General features: G+C 43.2%; 1 protein-coding gene across 7 annotated transcripts in view; it reads left to right on the top strand.

Moving 5' to 3' along the window:
* Positions 1-16,859, top strand: part of LOC148025188 (Pseudouridine synthase family protein) — a 174,445-nt gene that overhangs the window by 30,058 nt on the left and 127,528 nt on the right. For 6 of the 7 annotated variants that reach the window (XM_087694972.1, XM_087694971.1, XM_087694969.1 and 3 more), the window contains exons 2-3: positions 11,487-11,630; positions 12,761-13,021. In XM_087694972.1, the coding sequence (XP_087551098.1) occupies positions 11,487-11,630; positions 12,761-13,021 (405 nt within the window). The remainder of the gene's footprint in view (positions 1-11,486; positions 11,631-12,760; positions 13,022-16,859) is intronic. The other variant, XM_087694975.1, reaches the window with a different exon arrangement.

The following is a 16,859-nucleotide window of genomic DNA, read 5'->3' as shown; positions in this document are numbered from 1 at the left end:
ATCACATATGCAAGGTTGTTTAGTGCATGTGATGCAGATGGCAGTTATTTCATGATATCAAGCCAAGGAACCCAAGGATGCAGTGGGTGTTAAAGGCAAAAGTTGTGTTAAGTTATGCCAAGTGGGTTTTGGTGGTCAATTAGTGTCAGTTTTGATCCTAGGACAGTTGTTTGACCAATAAGTGTTAGTGGTGACACTAGGGATTAGTTTTAATTAATTAATTAATTAGTTCCAATTTAAGGGTCAAAAGAGGTTAGGGACCACTCCAGGTTGCAAATGGCCTAGCCAATTTAATTATGGATGGGCACATTTAATTTTGGATAGGGTCAGAAGCGTTGAAATTAATTTTTAGGATTATGCACCTCCAAAATGTTATCACTTGATCAACAATATTGTTGCCAACCCTTGGAAGGTGACTCCATGCTGTCCCTTGCAGCAAATTGTGTTCTTTGATTAGAAAATAGATCACCAGCTCTCTCTCTCTCTCCCCCAAGTTATAAACTAACTGAATGATTGAGACCCAAGCCCTAAAAACGTTTTCTCAGTTTACATGGGCATTTTTTCCAAGAGGTAGCCTTCTAAATTCATTTTTCAACATTATCCAGCCATTTAATTAATTTTGAGAATTAAATAATTATGAAAATTATTTTTAGTCCTTCTGACCCTGCCCAAAATTAAATGGTCTATCCATAATTAAATTGGCTAGGCGATTTGCAACTTGGAGTGGTTCCAAATCTCTATTGACTCTTAGACTAGAATTAATTAATTAATTAACGCTAGTCCCTAGTGTCACCACCGACAGTTAATTGGCCAAATAACTGTCCTAGGGTCAAAATTGATATCAATTGATCCCCAAAGCCCTATTGTCATAACTTATCACAACTTTTGCCTTTGACACCCACTGCATCCTCGGGGTCCTTGGCCTGTTACCATGAAATAATTGCCATGTGCATCACGTGCTAAACAACCTTGCATATTTGATTAATAACTTAATCAAATGTTATCAGCATCTCAAAATTTCATATCCTTGTGACAGTGATTGTATTAAATGCCAGTTAGACTAGGTAGTAGATAAATTTTAGGGTTTTTTCGCAAAGAAAATCAGATTTCTCTCTCATCTTCTTCAATCCATTCTTAGGAGATCTTAGCATTTCTTAGCCATTTTAGCAGATCTCAGCTAAATTTAATGGATAATAGAGGGATCTTTGTTGTGTCAACCCTAAATTTTTAGAAAAATTATGGTTTAGCAACTACCTTGGGACTCGTGCCAACAGGATAAGGCATCGTACATTGAAATCAACACCTGCAATTTGTTGTATTGTCAGGGATTTTAGATGCGCAGCCATCCATTGTAGATTTGGGGCAGCATTTGGCCAATTGGGATCCAGTTAGAGCAAGTCTTGGGTGAAAATCATGGGGAAAAATGCCCAATTTATTTGTTGATGGTTGGGTCAGCAACGGGCTTTTGGATCAGCCAAGGAGATTAGAGAATCTTGGCTTATAATACATCCTTTGGCAATTGAAGTTAAAGAAATACCGAAAGGGGCGCTAGTTTTGGGGCCAATAGGGTATCTAGTGTCCAAGATTATTAAGGTAAATTGTGCATTTCAGTTTATGTTTGGCAATATGAAACATCTAACTTACAACCATCCTCCAAGGTTATTCACAAGTGGATGCACATTTGCTACAATTACAACCAATGTTAATTTATGCCAATTGACAATTTTTGTCTCAATTTTATCTTGAGTTATTATTGAATTTTTAATATTTTTAAGTTCTAAATAAACAAGTAATGATGTGTGATACCATTCTCAAGCAAGAATGTCTTAAATGGGTGAGACAAGCATTCTTCCCCTCTATCCATACAAAGTATCTCCACTTTCTAACTTGTTGTAGCCTTTAGCTTTGTAATCAAGTCTTTAAAGTGCATGAATACATCAAATTTTGCCTTGAGACCATACACTGTGTATTAAGAGTAGTCATCTATGAAGATGACAAAAGATAGATGATCCCCAAGAGCTCGTGTCCGCATGGGACCACACATCAAAGCATATAAGCTGCAACTTATGGACAGCTCACATTGCGCCATCCTTTTTGAAGGCAAAACAATTCATCTTCCCTAAAATATATCCCTCACATGCATGGGGAGGTGGGGTCTCAAGAGGAAGCAAGGCATCCACCATCAGACAATGCTGAAGTGTCATTAAACGCTAAAACTCATGTGACCATAACGTGCATGCCATAGCTCCGCATTCTACATAGTGGGTATAAGTGTGCTAATTGGTAGAGCATCATGAGACCTCCTCTCATATGTCTCCAATAAGAAAAGGCCCTTATACAAGTTGCTTGACAACCAAAGAGCATAAATGAGCTCTTTGTGTTTGACAATGCCTTATCATCCTCAAAGATGACTTGAAAACCTTGTTTATTGAATACTGAAATTGATAAGAGATTGTTTGTAATCCTAGGCACAAACAATACATCCACAAGCATAAAGTTTGATCCATTTGCAACACTAATCAACAACGAACCAATGCCACAGACATCATAGCTAGAGTTATTCACATATGTAACTCTCTTCCCCACATGGGCAGAATGCATAGATGTAAACAAACACTTCCATGAAGTGATATGCTTGGATACCCCATTGTTAAAGTACCATTGTCAGAATTACATGTCAAAAATGCATAGTCCTCCTCAACAAAGTTGGCTGTAGCACCACCATCCAAAGACTGAGTGGCTGATGTCTCTTGGACAGCCAAGCCGGTGTCTTTCTTCTTCTCCTTGGCCAATCTTTTTCTGGATTCTTCAATGTAATGATTGGGCTTCTTACAAAAGTGGCATTTTTCTTTCTTATTCCCTTTATTTGAATCATGGGCAGCCTTGCCAGGTGGCTTTCCCATATCAGCCTTTGGCTGATTTTTGATTAGCTTCTTTGCTTTTCCTTTGCCTTTGCCTTTGTATTTGGAGAGCATGGCTACATCAGCCGATCGCATAGCAACATTCTTCCAAGTTAGTTCCTTTTGTAATAAGAGGCCAATCAACTCCACGAATGTGAGGGGCTGCTGTGCCCCTCCTCAAAGACAAACTCAGCAAAGTGTAATATCCAAGATAAGAATCTGGAAGAGAATTCAAGGTGATGCTAATCATCTCATGATCAGTCAGCACCTCATCAATATTCAGTAGTTGGTCTCTCGAATCTTGAATGTAAGTGAGGTGATCTATCATAGCATCGCCCTCATCCATGGGTGCATTAGCCAATTCTCTTCTCAAGTAAGAGATTCTAGCCGACTTCAAATTGGGCAAAAGCCCCATATTAGGTCAGTGGCAGCAAGATTGGCTAGGGGACATTCTTGGGCAATGTGTAGTTGCTCAAATGTTGGCAACTTCTCCTCCTTCTCCATGAGATTTGGATTGAGAGCGTGGTAACTGCAAAATGCGTTTCGCTGGCACTAAAATGTGAAATGCCTGAAATGTTTCAAGGAAACGCAAAACACCCTGCGTGAAACAGTTGACTGAAAGCACATTTTTAAATTGGAAAAAAATCAAAATTTCTTGCTCTTTTGAGAGTTTTTAGACACTTTGTATATAGGATAGACATCATTTGTTGATATGAAAGTATTTGCCTCGTATAAATATGTAAGTTGCAATAGATTATTTGTAAAGAAAACTATCTCATATATATTATTCAACCATTTCACTTGGCGTTTTGCTTGGGATTTGCCCAAAGGTGAAACGCAACGTTTCAAGGGTGAAACATTTTGGGGTTACCTTGGTCGAGATGGTGACAACATGCTACATGGACTTGTTAGAGATCACAGCCTGATCAGGGGCAGCAGGGCAGGTACAGCCAGTACGGTGGCAGCAGTGCAGTCGGACAGGTGTGCAGTCGGACTGCCACGTGGCAGTCCGACCAGTGCAGTCAGTCGGCTGCATTTAATGCAGCCGACAGGCTATTTTCTGGCGCCCTGTTTTTTTGGCAGATTCTGGCTATAAATAGCCGACATCCCCAGCAGTCTCCCACACTTCTCTGCTCGCAGATTACAGACCGGTGACACGCGCAGATTCCGTCTCTGTTCGCAGATTTTAGACAGGAGACAGTGCAAACTGCAGCGGACTTCGAGGTGAACAGCAAGTTGCATCGTCGAGGTGGAGACATGCAGTCCAGCACACTGCGCCCGTGTATATATCTGCATATCTTTGTATTCAGCACTCTGACATGGTATCAGAGCAGTGTATGAGGGCTCACTGAGCGCAGAACCAACCTGAAGAGGAGTTTCTATCGTGACACAAATTTGCGTTTTCAGCGTTTGAGGGCAGATAGGAGGGCTGCGCCTCGAAACAAGGCTGAGGCAAGCGTGGGCGCACAGGAAAGGAGTCCAGGTGGTGGATTTGCTGCTGTTTACTGCTGTTTGACGCGGAGGAAGTTTGAGTTTTCAGCCTACAAGTGCAGGTTTTGCTTTTTCATCGCCTCCGGCGGGTGAAGAAGTTTCAGGACGCGGAAGAGCCTTAGCAGGCTGAGTTTTCACAGTCAGAGGGGGCTGCTTTTGCGTTTGTGAAGGCATTACAGGTGAAGATGTCTACAGAGATTGACTTGGAGTTCCAGTCGATTATGGACCGGAAGGTGCCTGTCTTACCGGCTCTTCCTGCAGATCAGAAGCTCGATGGCGACAACTACCGCATTTGGCGCGTAATGATGTTGGCCATCCTTGAGCCCTATGATTTGGCGGAGCTGGTACAGGAGGAGATCGAACGGCCCTTGGTAAGAGATGAGTCCAAACTCTCTTCCGATGCTCGTGCGGAGTTGGCCAAGGCTCAGTCTCATTGGGACAAACTGAATGCCAGGATTCGTTCCTTTCTCTTTCTATCATGTACTACAGCTGTGATCGCTCACATCGGGCACTTGACGGTGGCTCGGGAGATATGGCTGGAGCTTGATCAGATGTACAATCGGATGACCCTTATGAAGTGGGTTTCTTTGGAGGTGCAGATGCGGACCTTGTCCGTAAACAAGTCTTCTTCGCTGCGGGAGCACATTAACAAGCTAAGGCAGCTTCAGATGCAGGTTCAGAATGCGGGGAAGCCGATTTTCTCCGAAGACATGGCGATCACACTATTGTCCCAGTTGCCGCCGTGATTCGGTACATACTTTGCCCTTATTGCTTCGGGGCGAGAGTCTACTCTTCGGTGGGAAGAGTTGGTTCCTATGGTCTTGGACCAAGAGGAACAACTAAAGGGACAGAATGCTTCCAAGTCGGAGGCGCTGACAGGTCAAGCCTCTCAGAAGAAGGGGAAGGACCAAAAGAAGAAGAAGGGGGATAACAAGTCCAAGAAGGACAAGGAGAAGGACAAGGCCAAAGACTCCACATGCCATATTTGTGGAAAGACTGGCCATTGGAAGAAGGATTGCCTTGACAAAGACAAGAAGAACACCAACAAGAAGGACACAAAGGATTTTGGAGCGGTGGCTGCACCCTCATCAGCTGCATTTCTTCATCTAGCTGTCATTGAGGACGCTTCACCGAATGCTTCTGATGCTGCGATGACGGCTCCCCATGCTCGAGAGTGGATCGTTTATAGTGATGCCTCGAGGCACATGACTCCTTCATCAGATGGTGTTGCCTAGTTGTGACCCTCGCGTGGGCAGATTCTCATTGGAGATAGCTCTTCAGTATCTATTGCAGGTCGGGGTAAGATGCAGCTTATTCCCGATGGACGAGGTGTTACCCATACCTCAGAGGTTTTGCATGTACCCGGCTTAGGGTACCATCTCCTATCAATTCATAAGATTTGCTCCCTTGGCCTTTTGGTGGAGTTTGACAGTACTACGGTGCGAGTCCTTGATTGTGGATCGAGGAAGGTTCTATCATCCGGATATGAGGAGAACGGCATTTATAAATTGAAGTCTTCCACCGCCCTCTCTACTCTTCTTCTTACCTCTTAGTCACAGTCAGAGTTATGGCATGCTCGGTTTGGTCACCTGACCTATGATTATCTTCGGAGGGCGTCACATGGACAACTTGTTCGAGGGTTGCTGGATATAGTGGTGAGCCAGCAGCCATGTGTCTCCTGCATTCGGGGGAAGCAGCATAGGGATGCCATTCCCCACACATCTTTGCGGCGGTCTACTTCACCGATGGAGCTTGTATCTACGGATCTCTATGGCCCTATGAGGAATGAGTCCTTGCGTGGGAGCTCGTACTTCATGCTGATCGTAGATGACTACAGCAAGATGACATGGGCCTACTTTTTGGCATTAAAGTCAGAAGCTTTCTCACACTTCAAGGATTGGCTTCTCTTTGAGAAGAACGGATCGGGCCGGAAGTTGAAGACCTTGCGATCCGACAAGGGCGGTGAATTTGTTTCTAATGAGTTTGCTCGGTTTTGTGCAGATAAAGGAATTCACCAGGAGTTTGCCAATAACAACACTCCTCAAGAAAATAGCATTCTTGAATGGAAGAACCGCAGTGTGATCGAGATGGCGCGCACCATGATGGAGTACCGACAGACCCCTCAGGTTCTGTGGGCCGAGGCTGTGGCTACTGCAGTCTACATCCTTAATCGATCCCCTACTTCGGCCGTGGAAGGGATGACCCCGTTTGAGGCTTACTTTGGGACGAAGCCAGATGTTTCTTACTTTCGGGTCTTTGGGTGTGATGCCTATGTTCACATTCCCAAGGCTCACCGTGATAAATTTGAAGCAGCTTCCCGCAGACAGGTATTTGTTGGCTACAGCTCCCAGTCCCAAGGCTATCGATTGTATGATTCCGTCAAGCGGGATGTGTACACTAGCCGTGATGTGCGGTTTGTGGAGGTTCCGGCCATATCAACGGGTGAGGAGCATCCCGTTCTTGGAGATCCAGGGGAGAGTTGGGCTCCTTCTACAGTTCCACTGGAGCCCGTGCCTTTTGATTATGATTCTGTTTCTGACACAGAGTCTACTGTTCCACCCGACACCCCTGTAGAGTTACCACCGGTGGATATTCCAGAGTCTTCTGCTGATGGTGAGAGACGAGGGGAGGTTCGGCCTCCTCCTTGCTGGGCCTGTGACACACTCCGTGATTCAGGGATCGAGGGGGTTCCTGAGGAGTGGGAACCGCAGGATGGTCCGAGGCGGTCACGGCGGCACCAGGCACATTCTACGGAGCTTGTTTGCTCTAACTATTGTTTGATGACCCGTGTTATGCAGGATCGAGAGCCCACCTCCGTGAAGGAGGCTTTACAGTCCGCACCATGGAAGAAAGCTATGGAAGCTGAGTTGGAGGCTATTGAGAGGAATGGCACTTGGTCACTCGTGCCCTGCCCCCCGAATAAGAAGGTGATTGGCGTCAAGTGGGTCTTCAAGACCAAATACCTTAGCGACGGTTCTTTGGATAAGCACAAGGCTCGCCTTGTTGCTAAAGGTTTTGCACAGCGCCCAGGGATTGACTGTCATGATACTTTTGCCCCGACAGCTCGTATGGCGACCATTAGAGCTGTTCTTGCTTTGGCTGGCCATAGGAGATGGCCTATTTACCAGTTGGATGTGAAGTCGGCCTTCCTCAATGGTGATTTGAAGGAGGAGATCTATGTTGAGCAGCCTCTTGGTTTTGGATCTTCAGATGGGAAGGTCTACAGGTTGAAGGCGGCCTTGTATGGCCTCAAGCAGGCTCCGCGTGCATGGAACGAGAAGATTGATTCGTTCCTCCAGTCTCAGTTGGGATATCGGTGTTCCAAGGCCGATCCGCAGCTTTATGTTCACACTTCCAAGGATGGTTGTGTGCTTTTTGTCTTATATGTTGATGATTTGATTGTCACAGGTGATGATGCATAGCAGGTCCAAGAGACGAAGTCAGCTTTACATCGGACGTTCGAGATGATGGATTTGGGTCTACTCCATTTCTTTTTGGGCCATGAGATTTATCAGTCTCAGAGGGGGATATTCATCTCTCAACAGAGATATGTACAGGAGCTCTTGGTGTCTTTTGAGATGGAGGATTGTCGGGCCCTTTCTACTCCTATGGATCCGAACTGGAAGGCCACTTCCCATTCAGCTTCTCCTTTGGCGGATGCTTCCCGCTATCGTCAGTTGATTGGGTCCTTGATTTGGCTTCTCAACACTAGGGTTGATATTTGTTTTGCTGTTGGGCTCTTGGCAGGGTTCATGAGTGAACCTAAGACGGTGCATTGGAAGGCTGCTCAGAGGATACTTCGGTATTTGAGGGGGACGTCTGATTTAGGGATTCATTACCCCGCCGGGACAGATGGTTCAGAGCTTGTAGTTGCAGGTTGGAGCGACTCGGATTGGGCCGGTGATGTGGACCACAGGCGGTCTACTACAGGTTACTGTTTTACCTTGGGTGCAGGTGTTATCTCATGGAGTAGCAAGAAGCAGCCCACGGTAGCCCTTTCGTCTACTGAGGCGGAGTATCGGGCCGCGTCTTCCACCACATGTGAGGCTGTGTGGCTTCGGAGATTATTGGAGGAGCTTGGGTGCCCCCAGACTCGTCCTACTTTGCTGCAATGTGACAATGAGAGTTGCATTGCCTTGGCACGGAACCCTGTTTTTCATGCCTAGACGAAGCACATAGAGATCCAGTACCACTTCATCCGAGAAAAGATTCTGGATGAGACCATCACTGTGGAGTACTGCAAGACGGAGGACAATCTTGCGGATTTGTTTACGAAGGCACTTCCCCAGGCTCTACTTCGGAGACATTCCAGATCCCTCAGGCTTCTGCCCTGCCCAGGCTCTGAGAGGGGGTGTTAGAGATCACAGCCTGATCAGGGGCAGCAGGGCAGGTACAGCCAGTACGGTGGCAGCAGTGCAGTCGGACAGGTGTGTAGTCGGACTGCACAGTCGGACTGCCACGTGGCAGTCCGACCAGTGCAGCCAGTCGGCTGCAGCCGACAGGCTATTTTCTGGCGCCCTGTTTTTTTGGCAGATTCTGGCTATAAATAGCCGACATCCCCAGCAGTCTCCCACACTTCTCTGCTCGCAAATTACAGACCGGTGACACGCGCAGATTCCGTCTCTGTTCGCAGATTTCAGACAGGAGACAGTGCAGACTGCAGCGGACTTCGAGGTGAACAGCAGGTTGCATTGTCGAGGTGGAGACACGCAGTCCAGTGCACTGCGCCCGTGTATATATCTGCATATCTTTGTATTCAGCACTCTGACAGGACTAGGAGCTCTGATACCAAATGTGAGAATTGGTTGTCAACTATGGAGGAGAGAGAAACAAGAGAGTAGACGACAATGTGTGAGCTGAATGAGAGTGTACTTGCTTATTGAATTGAAAAGATAGATGAAAGTACGGCTAAGGTTTAGGTCTAAGGTTAATCTAACGACACTTCCATCAACTAACTAGAGTTAGGTTTATATACTCTAGAGTCTAGTATCACTACTTTAATGTCCCAAGACACTAGGTTTACACACCCTACATTGACACTTTAATAAGTGTCCACATCTCACAAATTATATTGGGCATTGCCTAGAATTGGCAAATTCTAATATTGACACAACTAATTATACGAGTGGTGGTCTTCACACATAGGAAGCTATCACCATTGAGGATTCTTCTATAGGTGTCATTCTTTGGACAGGTACAGAGGAGGGGTGGGCTCTACAAGCTCGCCACCCTTGCAATGAGGTCTTTCCATGAACTTGGGATACTTTGGCAGCAGGATAAGCCCGTTGTTGTTCTTGGGCGATTTTGTCAACTTAAGACGATCCAAAGATTTCTCATTTTTTTGAGACACCAATGGACCCGGAGGATGCAGTGGATGTCAAAGGCAAACATTGTGATAAGTTATGCCGGTTGGTCTTTCGTGGTCAATTGGTGCCAGTTTGGACCCTAGGATAGTTGTTTGGCCACTAAGTGCCAATGGTGACACTGGGATTGGGCATTGATTAATTAATTAATGCTAGTCTGAGGGTCAACAGAGGTTGGGCACCACTCTAGGTTGCTAATGGCCCAGCCAATTTAATTTTGGATGGGCACATTTAATTTTGGGTAAGGCAAGGAACCTAGGTCAAAGCAAAATATTAGACATGGAATGGAATGTATGTATACAAATGTGGAGCCTATAAAATAGGGAAGTCATGAAGAAGTTGTTAAACTTGGAAATTGGCCTAAAACTGACCAACCTATGCAAAAACTAGTATAACTTAAAGCTGATAATGCTTGACATGTGGCAAAAATCATCTCTCTGCATATAGAATAATGTGTCCCTGATATGATGCTTGATACATGCTCAACATGCAAGACAAATTTGGCATTGGAGTGCAACTTGAATGTAGGGAGTTTCGCTTGCATGCATGCTAGCGTCTAGGAGGCATGTAGCGTGATATGCATACAGAGATGTATGGAAATCTGGGAGCCGGTTTTGGTGAGATGTATGAAATGCCAGGGGCTGGTGTTGTAAACTTTGATCTGATAATGGGTATTGGCTCCATGGATAATTATTCTGAAAGCCTTTTCCTTATAGTAACATGATGCCTAAAACAAGGCAAAAGGCTTAAAAGAAGGCAGTCATGCAATGAAATTTGACACCTCTAGTGGTGGTAAAGAAAGGCTGAGATGTGTGAAAATTTGACCTGAGCATGGGTATTGACTCCATGACTAATAATTTCTTGAATCCTGTACCTTATATTAACTTCATGCCAAAATGAAGGCAAAAGACTACAATGAAGGCAGATAGGCAATGAAATTTGACACCTTAAGTGGTGATAAAGAAAGTTTTGATTCAGGTTTTGCACATCTGTGTATACATTCGGGGTTGTGTAGGGATCTGAGATTGCTTGTGTTGGGTGTAAGTGTGTGCTGTTAGTGGTGGTGGAGTTCATGGAGATATTCTTAGTTCTGGATTGTTTTGGGCAGTGGGAGCTTGGAACCTCTCTGCTTTAGGGGGAAGAGCTGTTGGGTACTTGTTCTTGGCACCAGCTTAGAGATCGGCTGACTCATGCTGCTTGCTCTTTGTAGAGGTCAAAGAGTGTATTCAGATCTCTTTGGAATAAGTTAAATATATGCCGCAAGGGGCACAAAGGTTTTGGGCCAATCTGGTGTTGTTTTCTGCGTGAATTTGTGCAATTGTGCCAGTGCATTCTAGCATTGTCTGTGTTGTGACATTCTAATTATGTTTCAACTTTCAAGTGCTAACTTAAAAGCGATTTTTTAGTATCCACTATCTTTTGTTTACCGAAGGCTAGTTTGAGCACTGCTCGGAAAAGTTAAGACTATACAGCTCAATCTCTTCATTAGAATGTAATTTTTAGCTGGTTATTCATCTAGGAACACTTGGCCTCTCGTATTAAGGGGCTTGGCACAGTATTGTTGCACCAAAGGTGTGGAAATTGCCAGTTTTCATGCTGGGAAGGACCACATTTTCAGAACAGATTGTTGAGGGCCAATTTTCGTGAAATGTTTTGATATCCCATAGTTCTGCAATGATTTGTTATATAGTTTTCTCTTAGTTGACTGATCTATTTGTGGTACATTGCACAGGTCTCACAAAATGTTTATGTAGGAGATCATGTACAATGTGCAGTTGCTGCTCTAGCTCCATTAATGGCAGAAGCTGAGGATATTAGCTTGGATATTGTTTATGAGGATGACCATGTACTTGTTGTCAACAAACCAGCTCAAATGGTATGTAGAGATTAAAGATCCTGCACAAGTATTCTTTTTATGGAATGTAGGTCACGTAATAATCATTAGGCTTTCTGGAATGGTTGTCTGGTAATCAGTAATGCTGATGGGACCTCTTCTCAAGCTGAATATTAAAGAGAATTCATGCTTTTAATTGTAAGTTTAACAATTTCTTCCCCTGTAAAGTTATGCAACAGGGCATAAAAGGACAATTATCATATTGCATTTCAACTTGTCTTAGGTTGCTTTTGATGATGCAATGGCAAATATACATCATTCAGGAATTCCAGATGGTTGTGACTGGAATATTTTAGTCACATAAGTGGATAACAAGGATAGATACTGTCATGCTTGTCAATGTTACTTATTTTAATTGTCTATTCAAATTGAATGCAATTTTCCAATTTGATTGATGTACACTTGTCACAGTCCGTGAAACACCCGTTAGCTAACTGCTCTGTGACCAAGATTCCCAAATTGATGACAACTGAATCCTTCAAATGAAGCATTAGACAACGTTACCTGGGATATGACTATTTAGAAGCAAGTGTATAACGAGGATAAATACTGTCATGCTGGTCAATTGTTGCTTATTTTGATCGTCTATTGAATTTGAATGCAATTTTCCAATTTGATTGACTTGTCACAGTTCGTGAAGCACACCTGTTGGCTAACTGCTCTGTGACCAAGATTCCCAAATTGATGACAACTGACTCCTTCAAATGAAGCATTAGACAACGTTACCTGGGATCTGACTAATTAGAAGCAAATTGCAATAAACTGCTAGATTTCTTCACCAACCTATGATACAGTTGGTCTCAGTGCTATTGTATGGTGATTATAATACCTGGTTCTTGTATTCAGAACCAAGCAGCCACTTTCATGGACAGCACTGGCTGGGGGACCAAAGTGGTCCTCTCCTATTCTTTAATAGACTTCTCTCTTGTTTGTGATGATTTCACATTACTTCATTAAACATATTGTCCTATACATTCCTGTGGGCTCCAGGCTCCAATCTCTGAAGCATGAAAGGGAAACTCGATGGCTGTCCTTATTGGTTTAGAAAGAAAGATGATACTTTTCATCTTCTCTAATTCTCATCTGATCTGCTGAGAATCTGATGCCTGCAGGTAACTCATCCTGCCCCTGGTAATTGGCATGGTACGCTAGTGAATGCTCTTGTACATCATTGTGAACTGCCAGGTTTACGATCAAGAACTCTCTCTAGCAGTAGAGGTACCAGAGTTGCAGTTGTTGAGGATGGCCTCGATGAATTTGAAGATATGGAGTCAGTTAAAACAACAGTCTTGACGCCAAGTGGTGAACAGATTAGACCAGGGATTGTGCACAGATTAGACAAGGGCACAAGTGGCCTTCTTGTGATTGCTAAGGTAATGAGGAAGCTGTTTATTTTTAATGTGTCTCAATCTTGATGGTTTGTTTTGGGTGTACTTAACTGGCATCAACAGAAAGAGCTATGCTAGGAGGCTTTAACATGAACAGACTTGTTAACATATCTGTGCACAAGGGTATGAAGAGAATCACGAGACTTGCTGATGCTATACGTGCTCTATTTGTTTGCAAATATAATTACATGCATAAATATCATTGACATTGTCACATTCAGGCTGCCTTTCCTTTGTCTCGCAAGGCAGGTGAACATCAAAACACTTTCTGCAGATAGCATGATAAACAAGAATTATGGTGGAAGTAGAAGCCAGCAAACCAAACAAAATGTGGAAAAGCACCTACTACATGTAGCTAATAAACAACGATTATGGTAAAAATAGAAGTTGGAAAACCTAACAAAATGTGAGAAAACTAGATTTTAGGTCTTATGTGAAACTAGCCTTCCTTCTCAGATAGGGTGGTAAATAACCTAATCAAGCACTTAACTACAGTAACTAACAAATTCACAAAACTTAAGTGGATACTTTACCATACAATCTTGGACATTGGACAGCCCGTTGACCCCAAAACTAGTGCCCCTTATAGTATTTCTTTAACTTTTTTTACAAATGGATGGAGTACAATTGAGATCCTTTGACCTACTCTGCTAATCTAAGTGCCTCTTATTGTCAAAATTGACCAGTAAGCCTCTAAACCAATTTGCCCCTTGGTTTGCTTGGGGATTGGCCTTCACCGCGCTCCTTGAAAGACAAATTCAGCCCCAAATCTGATATTAGTTGGTTGGCCTCTTGAATCTCTCGAAAATTCTCAATTGTAGCTGCTAGAATTCAAGCTCTAGGCTTTCAATTTTGAGCACACATTCTGGGGCGGGTTGTTAAAACCCTTATTTCTATTGTAAATTAGGGTTTACAGTAGAGATTGACTGAAATCTCTTCCTTTGATGGCTCAAACTACTAGAAAATGTTGAGATAACTTGAGAGATGCTTGGGGGATGAGAGGGAATGCTGTAGGGAGAGAAATTTCAGAGTTTCATGAAGAGAAATGTTGAAAAATTGCTGTTGCCTTGTTGAAATAGCCATGGAAGCTGTCACCTATAGGTTAGAACCACTAGAAAGATTGCTACCCAATCCTATATGTTGTCATCTGGACTAGAAGGACCTTGGGCTGTTGTCACCTGCTCTTGAAGGGCTTCAAATTGCTGTCACATACTGTAGGATTGATCGGTGGTGGTTGCAAATCACATCCGTAGTCTCTTCTTGCTCTTTAATAGACTCCTATTGTCTCACAATGGTTGGAATAGACTTCCACTAGTCCCTAAAAACGTTTTTTCACTTGCATGGGCAAGTTTTACCAAGTGGTAGCTTTCTAATTTCATTTTTCAACATTATCTAGCTTATTAAATTAAAATTTAAAATATTAATCTTAAAATTAATTTAATAATTATTCTAGTGCTGATAAAATTAATTTCACCAACCAATAATTAAATGAGGTAGGCCGATTTGTCTTTCAAGTATCCTTGAGCAGTTATTAGTCCTTGGATCGAAATTAATTAATTAATAAATGCCTAGTTTTTAATGTTACCATTGACATTAGTAGTCAATAAGTTGATCTAGATAAAAATCTAGCACCATTGAGTGCCACCCAGTATGTGTCCGAAATAACTTAGAATAACTTTTATCATCTAGTACCACCAATTGATATCTTAGGATTCTAGATTTTACACTGTGAAATAATTGACTTGCACCTAATATGTGTAGGTCACATTAGCACATTTGATTAACTTTTAATGAAATGCTAAGCAAATCAATAATATTTTACATCCTTGTGATAAACCGCCCCCTTAAAATCTTTGTTATTGTCCTCGATTGCATTGCATTGTGCCAAAGGAAAAACATATTGTACTTGAATATCTATAAGACATCATAATCACAACATTGACCATTGTTGTCCAACCATGCCATATGCTCAAAACCTCCTTAAAGTTTTTAGCCAGCATATACATAACATAAAATTGAAAATCAATCTAGAGCTGTTGCTAGAAGCCCATTGGATACATCCATAACTCATACCTCTCAATTGTTCTGACTTCAGAACCATGGTGAAGCATATTCTTAGCATAAGACATGGCTAAAACTATGAGTGACATTTATTAATATGCTACTTTCTATGGAACCAGTTGTAAACCATTGAAAACTAAGCATAAGTTGATCACTTTCTGATCTGAGAACTGATCACAAATTGATTGCAAAAACTAATTAATAACTAATGTAAAAACTGATGTAAAACTAATCCCAAAAGTGACCATAAATGGTTCTCAAATTGATCAAAAGTTGATCAAAACTTTTGTCTCAAAATTAATGCAAAAACTCATGTCAGACTGATCATAAATTGATACAAAAGTATAGTTTTAGTGCTCGGGTGAAACTCATACTCATTTGTATATATTGTCAGAGGGCAGCGATGCAGAAGCGTAGGACAAAGACTGAGAGAGAGTGAACACATAGAGAAGAGAGAGAAAGAAAAGGAGATAGTGTAAACACAGAAAATCTGCGGTGCAGTATGCTTTATAAGAGTGCAGAAATATACAAGGGGACAGAGGAAATATCTGTGTATGTCTCTGACTTGATGACCTCGATCTCCGTCAGCTCGAGCACAGTCTGTCTCAGCCAATAGATCTCAAGATGAGAATCTGAAATAATGAATGCTGGAGTGTGCCACAAGACGGGCTATAAATAGCCGAAAATAGGAAATTCCCAGCACCAGGTTGGCTACATTTAATGCAGCCGACTACAGAAAACTGGCCGATTGCAGAAACTGTGCCACGTGACACACTGTCCGACTAGTTGATGTGGCATCCTCTGCGCCTGCACTCTGACCGCTTTGTTGTCCGACTGCTGACGTGCCGACTGTCCAGGAAATGATACTGTCTAACACCCCCTCTCAGATCCGGGACGGGTCAAAAGACTGAGGCATCTAGAATGCTACCGAAGAAGAGTCCGAGGAAGCGCCTTCGTGAACAAATATGCAAGATTATCCTCCGTCTTGCAATACTCCACATCAATGGTCCCATCCAGAAGCTTCTCTCGAATGAAGTGATACTGGATCTCAATGTGCTTCATCCGGGCATGGAATACAGGATTCCGTACCAAGGCAATGCAACTCTCATTGTCGCACCGCAGAAGAGTAGGACGAGGCTGGGGGCAACCAAGCTCCTTCAACAATCTCCGAAGCCACACAACCTCACATATGGTGGAAGATGCAGCCCAATATTCTGCCTTAGTAGAAGAAAGGGCGACCGTGGGCTGCTTCTTGCTACTCCAAGAGATAACACTTGTACCCAAGATAAAACAGTAGCCTGTAGTAGACCGTCAGTGGTCCACATCGCCAGCCCAATCCGAGTCACTCCAACTTGCAAGAACCAGATTTGAAGCATCTGTACTTGTGGGATAAGAAATCCCTAAGTCAGACGTCCCCCTCAAATACCGAAGAATCCTTTGGACAGCCTGCCAATGTACCTATTTGGGTTCCGTCATAAACCCTGCCAAAAGACCCATAGCAAAACAAAGATCAACACAAGTGTTGAGAAGCCAAATCAAGGATCCAATCAATTGACGATAGTGTGAAGTATCCATCACGGGAGAATTTGAGTGCGAAGTGGCCTTCCAATTCGGATCCATAGGAGTAGTAATGGGCCGATAAGTCTTCATCTCAAAAGTCACCAAGAACTCCTGAATGTACCTTTGTTGAGAGATGAAAATCCCCCTCTGAGACTGATAAATCTCGTGACCCAAGAAGAAATGAAGAAGCTCCAAATCTGTC

This window comes from Lygodium microphyllum, chromosome 15, assembly GCF_053477565.2.
Source record: "Lygodium microphyllum isolate KBCC chromosome 15, Lygodium_microphyllum_v1.1.10, whole genome shotgun sequence".
Classification (NCBI taxonomy): Eukaryota; Viridiplantae; Streptophyta; class Polypodiopsida; order Schizaeales; family Lygodiaceae; genus Lygodium; species Lygodium microphyllum.
The sequence above is the reverse complement of the archived record's forward strand: the minus strand, read 5'-3'. Positions and strand labels throughout refer to the sequence as shown.